This window comes from Pristis pectinata, chromosome 5 (assembly GCF_009764475.1).
Source record: "Pristis pectinata isolate sPriPec2 chromosome 5, sPriPec2.1.pri, whole genome shotgun sequence".
Lineage (NCBI taxonomy): Eukaryota > Metazoa > Chordata > Chondrichthyes > Rhinopristiformes > Pristidae > Pristis > Pristis pectinata.
This window is the reverse complement of record NC_067409.1, coordinates 44,597,223-44,611,815: the sequence shown is the minus strand read 5'-3', so window position 1 is coordinate 44,611,815 and position 14,593 is coordinate 44,597,223. Positions and strand designations below refer to the sequence as shown.

At 40.5% G+C, this 14,593-nt stretch overlaps 1 protein-coding gene across 1 annotated transcript in view; it reads right to left on the bottom strand.

Moving 5' to 3' along the window:
* Positions 1 to 14,593, bottom strand: part of LOC127570344 (E3 ubiquitin-protein ligase HECW1-like) — a 315,832-nt gene that overhangs the window by 6,398 nt on the left and 294,841 nt on the right. The window contains 3 exon segments of the mRNA XM_052015802.1: positions 11,164 to 11,276; positions 11,784 to 11,869; positions 14,323 to 14,437. Coding sequence (XP_051871762.1) covers positions 11,164 to 11,276; positions 11,784 to 11,869; positions 14,323 to 14,437 — 314 coding nt within the window.

Here is a 14,593-nt window from a genome sequence, read left to right as displayed (position 1 = left end):
CCTCAAAAGTAAAACCTTTCAGCCATAAAGGTACTGCAGTCAGACAAAAAGTGGTTTGGTTAGTCACTGTAAGTTGACCACTGGGACAGTCATAAACATATACAAGTCTCAGCTCATAATATAGAAAGGTAGAGATGAAGGGAAGGATATCCTAGTCTCAACTGTTACTTTAAGGTTACTGCAATGTCTCAACCTCAAGTATTTCACCACAGAATAAGGAATTCTATTATTTTCATCATTTACTAAAAATACCAAGTCAGGACTTCTGCACAGCCGGCAATGATCCAATTACTGGACTACTGTCAACAGAGGTAGGCAGAGGGAAACCAGTCCTAGAGCCAAGAGCAAGACAGAGTGAGAATGAGAGACAAAGGTGAGGAGACTTTCGACGAGCAGGTGATGATTTATATCACCAGTAAATTACCTCTGAAGAAGAGAAAGGTTTGGGTTATCCTGGAAGTAGACAGTTCTTTGCAGGAGGCTAAATCATGAACACAAGGGTCAATATTTAAGTCTTCACCTGGAAAAATGATGTGGCTGTTGGCATGTAGGATGAAGAGGAAAAGGCAGAACCATAGAATAAGTAGCTGAGTGAGGAAAGAAGTTGAGTGATCAGGAGAAAGTGGTAGACGGACTCAGGAATGAGCACTATTCTAGGAAAAGATGGATGAAGTGGACGAGAATGTCAGAAATAAGTGGGTCAGCAGGAGACAATTACTTAAGGGTCAGTGTGTGGCCTGTTAATGACACCAGCAATTCTAGCATTATTTCTCTGTTCTCATATTCTATACCTGGCAAACAAAAAAAAAAGCATTTCATATGCTTTTTTTAACTATTTCATTGACTAGTCCTGCTACCTTTAGGAATTGTGTACCTATAAGTCAAGGTCCCCCTGTTCTTCCACATCTCTCAAAATATTTCCATGTGTCATGTGTTCCTTTGTATTTTTGCACCTCCTTAAATGCATTATATCACACTTGTCTGGATTAAATTCAGTATGCCTCTTTTCTGCCCAATTGAGCAGACCATTAATAGCTCAGCTGCGGGAAGCACTTTGGACCTTTGAAGGTGTCTGAACAGACAGCAGTCAGTCCTGAAGCTGTGTTGACAGCTTTTCTTATCTCAGTAGAACGTCCCGTTAAATAGCAAGAAAATAGCACAAAGTGCACAAGTTCAAGTGAGACTGTTCCACAATGGCTGTTGTGTGAAACTTTGGAGTCTAATTTATATTGGTACAGGTGAAAATGTGCATTACCTGAATTATGATATCACTGAGTTTAGAGATGATGATGGGTAAGGGTCAGTTACCCTAATGTAGATCACACTGCGAAGTACCTTGCATAAGCCACATGATTGCAGCCAGAAATGATCACTAGCACAATTGACTCCAGGGAAAATGGGTGATATATTTTGTAGCACCAAAGCAAAAAAGTGCTACATGCACTAACTTCTAGACTTTTCTCTCCTCAGACTTTACTATCAGGGCCAGCCCCATCCTGCTACCACCTCATTTTCTATTTTCCATCCTGATGCAGGGTTTCGACCTAAAACATCGACAATTCCTTTTCTCTCACAGATACTGCTCAACCCGCTGAGTTCCTCCAGCAGATTGTTTGCTGCTACAGATGTCAGCATCTGCAGCCTTGCGTCTCTTTTTCCATTTTGTCTATTTATTCTAAAATGTCAAGTAATGTCAATGTTTAGTAACCACCCTTGGTCATTCCATATCACATCTACATAATGACTATTAGATTAAACTTATTTATCTTTGTCCTGTTATTTCACCTATTTTGTTTTGAACTTTTTTTCCCTATTTTTCCCTTCTGTCACCTTAAACATCAATGGCTATTATCTTCTGTTGCTTCCTGAGCCTTCCTTATTCTTACCAAATTCGTTACACCGCTCAACAGCTTTGACACTTTTGTTACTATTTTTGAGTTTACCCTTTTCTGAATCCTTCCATCCAATTAAGTAGTTTAAAGACTTATCTACCACTCTAGATTATTAATTTGCCAAGCATTGGTTCCAATCTGATTTAATTGGAGATTTACTTTCCACATTACCCAAGGTTATAATGCATATTAATAGTCCTGACTGAATGGTATGCTCCAGTCCAGAGTCTGTCTATCTTGATCCTGTAGAGATAGAACATCAACAGCAGGCCCAAAAAAGATTCATCAACTAATTTCTAGCATCAGCACTTTTCCCACAGAGACTTACATGATCTCCCCAAGATCAGTCCCATTCCCCTTATTCTTGTGCTTCCTGAGGTGGGGCTTTATTCTTCTAATCCTATTTTGTTTTCTAAATGTAGCTCAATAAATTTCCATTTGTGGAATAAAAGGAGGAGACAAAGCAGTATCTCCATACCAGTATCTCATGGGTTAATGGTCCCAACAGCTTCTGCATGTATTCGATGCTCTGAAAGTATCATTCATGTAAAAGCACAGCCTTTGGAATATGGAACTCCACATCATTCTGTCAAGATTTGCTACCTCCTGACTCAGTGGTCAAGCATATCTTTTTCTTTAATGTCTTCCTTCTACTTTTGCTCGCTGTTCATTCCATGCCCCTGTAGACTCACTTTTGGTGACCCTAGCTTTTCCACCCCTTAGATAAATGTCTCTGGGCACGTGTGTGAAAGGGGAAGAGTGAAGATCAATGAATTTGTTCTGGTACAACTGGATGTAAAGAAGCATGTTTCTTTATCTTCTCTTTCTTCAGGTCTCAGAGACACCTCTGGAGGACATAAAGAGGATGAGAGGTTAGTGTGCATTGTTGAGAAGCTGAATTTACATTAACAAGAAATGGGACTTTAGTTCATAATTGATTTTCTGAAAGGTGTTGGAGGAAACTATATAATGATGTGGAAGAGAAGCAGAATGTCTTTTCAAACTTGAATATGCAACTCACTCCTGCTTCCTTATTTCTCACTCCTTGCAGCGCCTCCTTCCCCAGAAGCTCCAATACTGACTCCACATTCATGCTGAAGCTGGTGGGAAAGGTCCATTACTCCTGTGGCTGGTGTTTCTCTGCTGGTGTGAATTGTTGTCTTCTCCATGAAAATATCACAATTAACTGATAGCCCTAAGGCCACTGCTGAAAACAAATCAATTTAAGCAGAACTGGACAGGCATAAAGTAAAAGAAAATGGCAAAAGGTAGACCACATTCAAATCAAAGTTTTTATCTCCTTAATCCATACTACACTCTCAATTTGTCAATGAAACCAATATAGTTATCATATCACATGCTTTCCAGCTGACAATTATCAAACATGATAACCTCGTAATTTTATTTTCATAATATCATAACTTACAATGGACATCGTACTGACATGTATACTTCTATCTATTATCAAAATTATCAAAAAGCTGATAAGTGATACCCAAGTTTCTCTGAATGATTGACCATGCAAATTGCTGCAGTCTTTGGTTTCCTTCAAAAAAAGTTAACTCCAGTCCTTTCAATCAAATCAGCCACATACCTGGAACACTTCCCGCATCCTCATCTGCCTGAAGACACAAGAGGCTATAGAACATAGAACAGTACAGCACTGGGCAGGCCATTTGGCCCACCCTACCACTGCATAAAAAACTTGCCCCTCACTTCGCCTTTAAACTTCCCCCCCTCTAACCTTAAAGGCATGCCCTCTGGTGTTTGATATTTCTACCCTAGGGAAAAGATTCTGACTGTCTACCCTATTTACGCCTCTCATAATTTTAAAAACCTCTATCAGGTCTCCCCTCAGCTTCAGATGCTCTAGGGATAACAACATAAGTTTGTCCAACCTTTCTTTATAGGTCATACTCTCTAATCCAGGCAGCATCCTAGTAAACCTCTTCTGCACCCTTCCACAGTCTCCACATCCTTTTTATAACGAGGCTATCAGGACTGCATGCAATACTGCAAGTGTGGTCTGAGTCAAGTTTTATATTGCTGCAGCATGACTTCCTTACTTTTATACTCAACACCTCCACCAATGAAGGCAAGCATGCCATACACTTTCTTTACCACCTTATCCTCTTGCATAGCCACTTTCAGTGAACTATCGATTTGGATCACAAGATCCCTCTATACTTCAATGCTATTAAGGGGCCTACCATTCACTGTATACTTTCTTCTTTCATTTGACCTTCCAAAGTGCAACACCTCACATTTGCCTGGATTAAATTCCATCTGCCACTTCTCTGCCCATATCTTTAACTGATCTATATCCTGCTGAATTCTTTGATAGTCCTTTACACTGTCCAATTTTGGTGTCATCTGCAAACTTGCTAATCCATCCATATACATTTTCATCCAAATCATTGATATATATCACAAACAACAGAGGTCCCAGCACCAATCCTTGTGGAACACCACTAGTCACGGACCTCCAGCCAGAAAAACAACTTTCCACTCCTATTTTCCACCTTCTATGGGCAAGCCAGTTCCGAATCCAACTTGCAATTCACCCTGGATCCCATGCATTTTATCTTCTGAATCAACCTACCATGAGGGACCTTGTCAAATGCCTTACTAAAGTCCATGCAGATAACATCCACTGCCTTACCCTCATCAAGCGCCTTTGTCACTCCCTCAAAAAACTCAGTCAAGTTTGCAAGGCATGACTTGCCCCACACAAGGCCATGCTGACTGTCCCTAAGTAGGCCATACCTTTCCAAATGCGCATAAATCCTATCTCTAAGTATCCGCTCTAATAGCTTCCCTACCACTGATGTGAGGCCCACTAGCCTATAATTACCTGGATTATCCCTATTTCCCTTATTGAACAAAGGCACAACATTTGCTACTCTCCAGTCCTCTGGGACCTCGCCTGTTGCTAGTGAGGATGCAAAGATCTTTGTCAAAGCCCTAGCAATCTCCTCACTTGCTTCTTTCAATATTCTGGGATATATGCCATCATGTAGATGCTGGAATCTAGAGCAAAAGACAAACTGCTGGAGGAACTCAGTGGGTCAGGCAGCATCTATAGAATGAAATAGACAGTCAGCATTTCAGGTCGAGACCCTTCATCTGGACTCATTCACCTGAAAAGTCGACTGTCCATTTCCCCCTACAGATGCTCCAGCAGAGCAGTTTGTTTTTTGATCCTCATTTTCTTGTTTTTTCTGACTTGCTTTTCCTGCCTCACTCTTACCTACTTCATGTTGTGCATCACTAAGTATTCTTGGTTGACCAAGAGGTTTCTCAATTCTGCATGAGAGTGCAATTTTTTTGTGGGATCAGTTGACAGGCCTGTTCGCAAAGCAACAGGCAAGTGATGGTCCCACATGTGTTAGCTATTCTCCAGAGCTCAGAAGTCTCCTAAAGTACTTCTATATTATTGATGTTATATAAAGTCCTAAAATGCAGTTGACAGCACTAGTCAGCCTTGATTCCTTGATTCATCTGATACCCTCCATCTTGCCTGGTCTCCCTGATTACAGCTATGATTTCCCCTCTGTCAGAACCATAGAACAATACAGCACAATACAGGCCCTTCAACCCACCATGTTGTGCCGACCTTCAAACCACACCTAAGACTATCTAACCCCTTCTTCCCACATATCCCTCTATCTTAAATTCCTCCATATGCTTATCCAACAGTCTCTTGAACTTGACCAACGTACCTGCCTCCACCACCACCCCAGGCAGCGCATTCCATACAACAACCGCTCTCTGGGTGAAAAACTTCCCTCTGACATCTCCTTTGAACTTCCCACCCATTAATTTAAAGCCATTCCCTCTTGTATTGAGCATTAGTGCCCTGGGAAAGAGGCGCTGGCTGTCGGAGTATCTATTCCTGTCAATATTTTGTATACCTCTATCATGTCTCCCCTCATCCTCCTTCTCTCCAATGAGTAAAGCCCTAAACTCCTTTAGTCTCTCCCCATAATCCATACTCTCTAATCCAGGCAGCATACTGGTAAATCTCCTCTGCACCCTTTCCAACACATCCACAACCTTCCTATAATGAGGCGACCAGAACTGGACACAGTACTCTAAGTGTGGTCTAACCAAAGTTTTGTAAAGCTCCATCATTACTTTGTGGCTCTTAAACTCGATCCCACGACTTATGAAATCTAACATCCCATAAGCTTTCTTAACTACCCTATCCACCTGTGAGGCAACTTTCAGTGATCTGTGGATATGAACCCCCAGATCCCTCTGCTCCTCCACACTACCCAGAATCCTGCCATTAACTTCGTACTCCGCCTTGGAGTTTGTCCTTCCAAAGTGTACTACCTCACACTTCTCCGGATTGAACTCCATCTGCCACTTCTCAGCCCAGATCTGCATCCTATCAATATCCCTCTGTAAACTTCGACAGCCCTCCACACTATCCACAACACCACCGATCTTTGTGTCATCTGCAAACTTGCTAACCCAGCCTTCCACCCCCTCATCTAAGTCATTAATAAATATCACAAAAAGTAGAGGTCCCAGAACCGATCCCTGTGGGACACCAGTAGTCACAGCCCTCCAATCTGAATGCACTCCCTCCACCACAACCCTCTGCTTTCTACAGGCAAGCCAATTCTGAATCCACACGGCCAAGCCTCCCAAGATCCCTTGGCCTCTGACCTTCTGAAGAAGCCTAACATGTGGAACCTTGTCAAATGCCTTACTAAAATCCACATAGACCACATCCACTGCACTACCCTCATCAATCTGCCTGGTCATCTTCTCAAAGAACCCTATCAGGCTTGTGAGGAAAGATCTTCCCTTCACAAAGCCATGCTAGCTGTCCCTAATTAGTCCATGATTCTCCAAATGCTCATAGATCCTATCTCTTAGAATCCTTTCAAACAGCTTGCCCACCACAGACGTAAGGCTCACTGGTCTGTAATTCCCTGGTCTATCCCTACTACCTTTTTTGAATAAGGGGACAACATTTGCCACCCTGCAATCCTCCGGCACCATTTCCGTGGACAACGAGGACTCAAAGATCCTAACCAACGGTTCAGCAATCTCCTCCCTCGCCTCGCGAAGTAGCCTGGGGAATATTCTTTCAGGCCCTGGGGACTTATCTATCCTAATATTTTCTAACAGCTCCAACACATCCTCTCTCTTGATATCTACATGCTCTAGAACATTACCCTTACCAACACTGTCCTCAGCGTCATCAAGACCCCTCTACTTGGTGAATACTGAAGAGAAGTATTCATTGAGAACCTCACCCACTTCCACAGCTTCCAGGCATATCTTCCCACCTTTGTCTCTAATCGGACCTACCTTTACTCTAGCCATCCTTCTGCTCTTCACGTACGAGAAAAAGCCTTGGGATTCTCCTTCACCCTACCTGCCAAAGCCTTTTCATGTCCCCTTCTTGATCTCCTTAGCCCCTTCTTAAGTTCCTTCCTTGCTACTCTATATTCCTCACGAGCTCTATCTGATCCTTGCTGCTTACACCTTATGTACGCTGCCTTCTTCTTCCTAACTAGTTGTTCCACCTCTTGAGTCACCCATGGTTCCTTCACCCTGCCATTTTTTCTCTGCCTCACTGGGACAAATTTATCCCTAACATCCTGCAAGAGATCCCTGAACATCGACCACATCTCCATAGTACATTTCCCTTCAAAAATATCATCCCAATTTACACTCTCAAGTTTTCGCCTTACAGCCTCATAATTCGCCTTTCTCCAGTTAAATATCTTCTCGTCCTCTTTGCTCTTATCCTTGTCCATGACAATGCTAAAGGTTATGGAGCAGTGGTCAGCATTGACATTATACAGCCTCAGTTTAATACACTGATGCACTTTTGTCTGGACACAAATTATCTGCATGATGCAAGCCTACTGTTACACTGAGCTAGTCCCATGCATCATGGCTTGCATCATGCAGTTAATTTGTGTCAAGGCAACAAATGCATCTGCATAAGTGAATAACTCTGTACAATAATAATGCTTAATATATTACAGATTATAATCCATAGAGAAGCAGTGCTGAAAATGTCATGGTGGCAATACTCTCTGTATACTCTGGCCAAACTATATGGTGGCCAGAACCAGTTCACTAAATAAATGCTAAAGTTAGCTTGCCTTTCCAAGATGCAGACTTGGATCTGCAAGATGTGAAAGCTCCTGTAAGCACAGCATATGACTTACAGCATGTTTTGTTCCTACTCATTCATCCCTTCAATCTATGTCTACCTACACTTTACTGTAGGAAATTGCTGCTCACGTTTCAGCTGAATCTTTTCTGGTCTCAGCCTCTTTGAGAGCTTCCATTTTTTGATTATTGTATTTGTCCTGCTCTAGCATATCTACCAGCTCTTAGCTGTGAATATAAAGCCCTGAATTTGCCATGAGAAATATGGTGTTGCTCCCAGCAGTCACAGTTATAATGAAGGAAATCTGACAGCAAATCCTGGACTATATACATGCCCAGTTAAACAGAGAGATCCAGAAACTGCTGTCAACAATTCCTACTCTACTGCAGGTGTTAATGTTGGAGCATTCTCTGGTGTAATCTATAGAAATCAGAGTATTGACAAAAGCTTCAACCATTTACAATTTATTCTCCCTGTTAAAAACCATGAAAATGTTACACCTTGTTTAATCAGTTACAACTTATTTAATGGTGTACTAAGCTGTAAATACTTATTAACAATCTCTCTGGCCCTAAAAAAAAAACTGATCTTACTTATATGTCCCTACCTCAGATTGTTCAAAATTCCATTGTTTCCAAAAAAAATATTTTTCAGATGCTACTGTAATCTTGTGTTATTATACTCATCTTTATTTTGATTCCTGCTGGGTCTAAAAATTAGTATTTTTATTCCTTGCTTTATTGAGAGTTTTTTGCTGATTAATTGGCTGCTCAGGACATAGTGTTACTGGACACCAGAGAATTCCCTTCAATTGATCCTAGACAGCAGCCAACATTAGAAAAGTAGACACCCATGCCACAGAGATCACAAGGTTTGTGGCCAACTTTCTTTTGTGATTGGCGGCAGTGCTTTTGCTCTGCTGCTGACCACAAGATCTGGGCCACAGTTAATACAGTTAACTCTTTGAAGTCCTCTGCAATGATCAATCAACTTTTGAAGTAAGCTCCTCTGATCTTTTATATCAGAATTATACGGTCAAAACTCTCAGGTTGGGGGAGACAAGACAAAGTACAGTCCACCTGGAGAGAGCCGGATCTGCTGCAGAGTGCCTCATTTTCTTTTTTGCACCAAAATCTGGCTGGGAATCTAGGATATATTTCTGCTCCCTCTTTTTCTGTAAGGCAGAATCATTAGGATAAGTCTGAGGGCAGTCCCTTACCCTGATATAGGTTCTGCCTTGGTCTTAGTGTACTAAGACTGCAGTGATAGAAAATTGTTTAATCTTCACCTTCTACAAAAGAATTTTCCATTTATATTTGACCTTTCCAATATTCCTCAGCACAGTGTCTGAAACAAAGAGGTGGGCAATTCGGGTGAACCTGCACAACTGCAGGATTGTTATTTTAACTGCTTTAGTTGATGGTGAACTGGAGCTCCCTTCTCCTCTTCTGAAACCAGCCCGAAATTTACAGCGTATTAGTAGAGTTTGATAAGTTAACTGAGAGAAAGCACGTATTTTGAAAGTGTGAGCGCCCTTTAATAAAATAAAACCAATGATATATTTGCAGTTCTATTTAGCTCCAGAAATGATATAATGGTCGCTGAATATTTAACAATTAACGCATGAATACATAAATGTTTAACAATTATGCATTTTGTATCAAGCATTTAAGCAGTTTTGTTAAGTACTAGCCATTTTAAAATACTGGTGCTTTAATTGGGGATTTGTCAGTTATCAAAAATAAAAGCCATTATTGTCCTAATGGTCAGCACTTAGTTATGAGGCCATTGCATGTACGATATTGTTTACAGTATAACACGATCCCTGGCAACTTGTGGGGTCTAATTCTTCAAACTCATTCTGTTATTTAATTTCCTTAATTTGTTCTGCCTTTTAAATTTGAATAACTGGCTGTCATCTCCCAGTAACCATTTCCCTCTTTCAGTAATTGTCTTAGTCCTAGTGCAACTGACAAGGGAGCTTAGTGAGTGCACTCAGCACGCAGAAAAGCAAACTTCAAGTTTAGACTTACAGTTCATTGTAAATGCAAAACTAATATTCACCTTACCTTTAGATTTTACTTATAAATTAAAAATAACTTGTACTAAAGGTTTGAAAGTAAGGTGGAGAGGAGGCACCTTCTCCACCACTCCACGTCCACTCAAGCATTAAAAGTAACCTCTTGTTCAACACTAGACACAGGGTGTCATTTCTGTCAATTTGATAGGTTGTTAGCACCTACACAAGTCCTTCGCTGGCATCTGAGATCCCACAGCCAGTTGCTCCTTGGCACCCAGAGGCAAAAGGAAAATATTCAGCCCCTCCAGAGCCCAGTAAGGCCGACGCCAACTTGTCAGTTCCCATGTCCTTCCTGATACAGGGACAGTAGTGTGAAAGACAGGACTTCCACTTGACTAGTGGAACCTCGTGTCCATAAATCCTGCCCGATTAGCTGCACTGCGGGGCAGACCTTTTTAAAGCCAAAATTCTACTTCAGGTCGTAATGAAATTGCAGGCCATTTATTGAAGACTGTTTGAGTATTTTTTTCTTTGTTTTGAAGATTTAATTGAATATTAAGATCAGCACTGATGGAACTAATTACTGACACTTTCATTATATTCCAACCTGAACTCTACTACTGGAGCTTTTAAGGTGTTTATTCTAAACAGATTTCCAAATATGTTAAAATAATGCTCAGTTAAAATATGTTCCGTTGTACACTAAAAATAGAGTGTTGCAGAAATTACACCTTCCATGTATGAAGGACAATACTTCCAGGGCATTGTTTTAATTAGTTGTCATACAACAATTAATTTATTTGTAAATTATTGGCAAAGTGGATTCTGCAAAAAAATGATGAGATCTACTGTTACTGATGCCTATTTATTTCAGAAATTTTATAAAGCCACTTTGTGTTCAGTATCAGTCCTGGGCACAATTTCTCCTCATAGGAAATGAGGAGAAAGGGGCAAGAAATTAGGGTTATGCAAATCACATCACCTAGCAAATAAATACTATGCAGCATTGATTCAGGTGATCAAGAAATCAGCACATCTTATCATCTCATTCCTAAAGAACATGTTGAAGTACAAATAATTTTCTTTTATTATTCCCTAACAAATACCTTGGCAGTGATGTCACTTTGCCCCATTTCTCGATGCAGAATCGCCTGAGTCCATTGCTCCCTCTGAGGGCGGCAAAGCCTTCATAAGGTATGCTGGATGTCCCCGTCACAAACTGGTAAAGAAAGGGAAAACTGTCTTCCAAATAAACATACTCTGCTACTATTTAATCTACAGTGGCTCACAATGTAAAGAACTGCTTAATACGATGGATCTCATTGTAACTTGTATACCTTAACAGTACAACTGTCTGACAATATCTTGCACTGAGTTAGACTGACCAGAACTGGTCTCAGGTCAATATTTCACATTGCTTTTGAAAGCTATTATTTGAAATAATTCTAAGGTGTTTTAATCAGCTTATATTTTGCTCTTTAGTAAACTTCTAAACCAGAAATGGCCATTTACAATATTAGTTAGCAACACTTAATACATTCTGATTGCATTCTTCTACTCATTACTTTAACAGAGCTATTAACAGATTCAACACAGCAATTTTGGCTCTTAAAAACAATTATAAGAAATGTTAAACGTCTCTCAAACCAAGATGTTAGGACTAGCATCCAGCCTTACGAGCCATGTGACATTAAAGAAAGATTACACAATCACTGCTTTTTTGTACCTGTAAAAGCCGGAGACGCTGCTCATTGTTGAAGTGCTCCACAGCTGTCCAGAACCACTTTATTACGATGTGACCATCGTGATAACCTGTAGAAGGGGAACATGCATTAAACGCAAGACGATATTCATGACTTTATAGTATCAATGGGTTGGGTTATCTGGAAGATCTGAACTTTAAGAAGAATCTTCACAAACATTTCCATCTAGATCTAGTGAGATGGAGCACTCGAGCAAATGATTGGTAAATTACCTTCATTCTTGGTAATCGCACAAAATTTAAAATTTATATTTAAGTAAATAATTATCATTAAATACAATTATGTAATATAGTAGGAAGAAAATTCTTGTAGAACATGGAATATGAGTTGGGAAATAATTTGAAACTGAAACTATTTCAGCAACATTTGGCAATAAGATGTGCTTTACCAAAACTCTTAGAAACATAACAGAATGTTTCATGTACAAAGAATTGCTTTTACAGTAGAGGTATGTATATTGACTAGACAAAAATGGCATCAATTTTGCCTATAACAATATCTCACAAACAACACTGAGGTAAATGATCAGTTAAAATGACTTGTCTGAGGGGGCATATTGCTCTGCATCCTTCTTAGAATGATGCCACAGCACCTTTAACATCCATCTGATCCAACAGCATGGACAAAATAAGGTTTTGGAAATATGATGGGAAAATATGACAATTCTGACAATCCAGCATTCTCTCACTATTGCACACAATGTCAGCCAAATTATGTGTTCAGGTACAGATTTGGGGTTCAAATCCATTTTTAATTAGAGATGAATGATATTAAAGGAAATAACATCAGGTTTAAGTTGAAATTAGATATGGGACTGATGTGGATGGCAATTTGGCACAAAGTGATAAGCTTAAGATCACCTCTTTCCTTCTCTATTATGTAAAGGACCTTACAGAAAAGGTTGGAGAGTCTCAAATTGGAATTTGGAGATAAATCCTTGGGACAAAATCTGACAAAAAATATTAGTGGAAAAGAAATACATACACCAGTACTAGCTGCGGCACAGTGAAACAGCTAGTAGAGCTGCTACCTCACAACTCCAGGGGTTCAATCCTGACCTCTGGTGCAGTCTGCGTGGAGTTTGATGCTCTCCCTGTGACCTCATGGGTTTCCTCCAGTTACCTCCCACATGCCAAAAAGATGCAGGTTGATAGGTTAATTGGTCATTGCAAATTGCCCCTCATGTGGTAGAATCTGGGAGAGTTGATGGGAATGTGGGGGGAATAAAATGGGATTAGTGCAGGATTCGCTTAAGTGGTTTTTTTATGGTCAGCATAGGCTTGGTGTGCCGATGGGCTTGTTTCCATGTGTATGGCTCTATGACTCAAAAATGAACAAATATGATGGAATGAGATGGCAGCTCTAACAAAAAAAAGAGAAAAAAATAAAGTTTCATATCAAAACTTTTCATTAGAACCAAAAAGAAATGATGAAAACATGGGCATTATAGTTGTGGGGCAAATTTGCAAATATTACTACATTCCTGCCTAGTACTCACTGGAAAAACAAGACTTCCATCTCCTTAGGATTCAAAATTATTTTATGATTCATAATGTTTTCCCATTGCTTGAAATACATGAGAGAAACTGAGCTTACGGGAGAACTGTGTGGAGGGAATGTAATTTGGTGGGGAGTTGGGTGGCAGTGGTTGCCAAGTTATGGTGTCTGCCAATCTGGCAACAGTTAAATGCCCAGGGCACTTGCCTAAACCTGTTAAATATGGTAATCAGGGGGCAAATGCACTGTAAATTGGGTGAAGTACATAACCATGACTATTCTGTTCAGTTTTTCCAGGTTCATTGGGACAGCCAGAGACTTTTTCCCAGGGCGACAATGGCTAACACAAGGGGATATAATTTTAAGGTGATTGGCAGGTATAAGGGGGATGTCAGGGGTAAGTTTTTTTTTACAGAGAGTGGTGGGTATGTGGAACGCACTGCCTGCAGAGGTTGTGGGAGCAAATACATTAGAGACTCTTAGATAGACACATGAATGATAGAGAAATGGGGAGCTATGTGGGAGGGAAGGGTTAGATAGATCTTAGAGCAGGATAAAATGTCGGCACAACATTGTGGGTTGAAGGGCCTGTATGTGCTGTAGAATTCTATGTTCTATAACTAGTCCTGAAAGCTGCTGAGAAAATACAAGTAAAACCCACATCTCATTCCTCAGTGACAATGTGAGCCATTGCCAGCCTAGCACACCCCAAAGTTTATCCCAGGATCTCAGAGGCATACATTTTTTCCAGGGGCCTGGACAGCAAGCCACGTCAAGATGCCTGATTGCAATCCCCAGTTCAGTCCTTTTAGATAATTAGCCACTGGACCAGAATCTTTGCCCATACACTTCAGACCACCATGACCAAAGAAGACCACTACTGCACTGTTCTGTAATCAAGAGCTTAACTTTAATTCATGGGTGGCAACAAGGCAAACCAAGTGACTAGCAAGTGATTCAGCTATCTGCAGTCTCCCGAGGACTGAGAGACATGGAAACACTCACCACTTCGGTACTCAGTATTATTGCGCCAGTCATTCAGATCAATCTCTGCTGTGCCTGCGATAACCAGTTCCAGCTCTCGGGCATCAAACACTGATACCAGCCGTGAATCTACCACCTGTAATACAAGTCAACTATTAATTCTTTGGAAGCTTAACAACAGGATTGCAACAAATATGACAACTACAACAGCTTATCTGTAGCGAATTATCTCACATTCTCAATCAAAATAGAACTGACAAAATACATATCTGACACAGCTCAGTAAGATAAG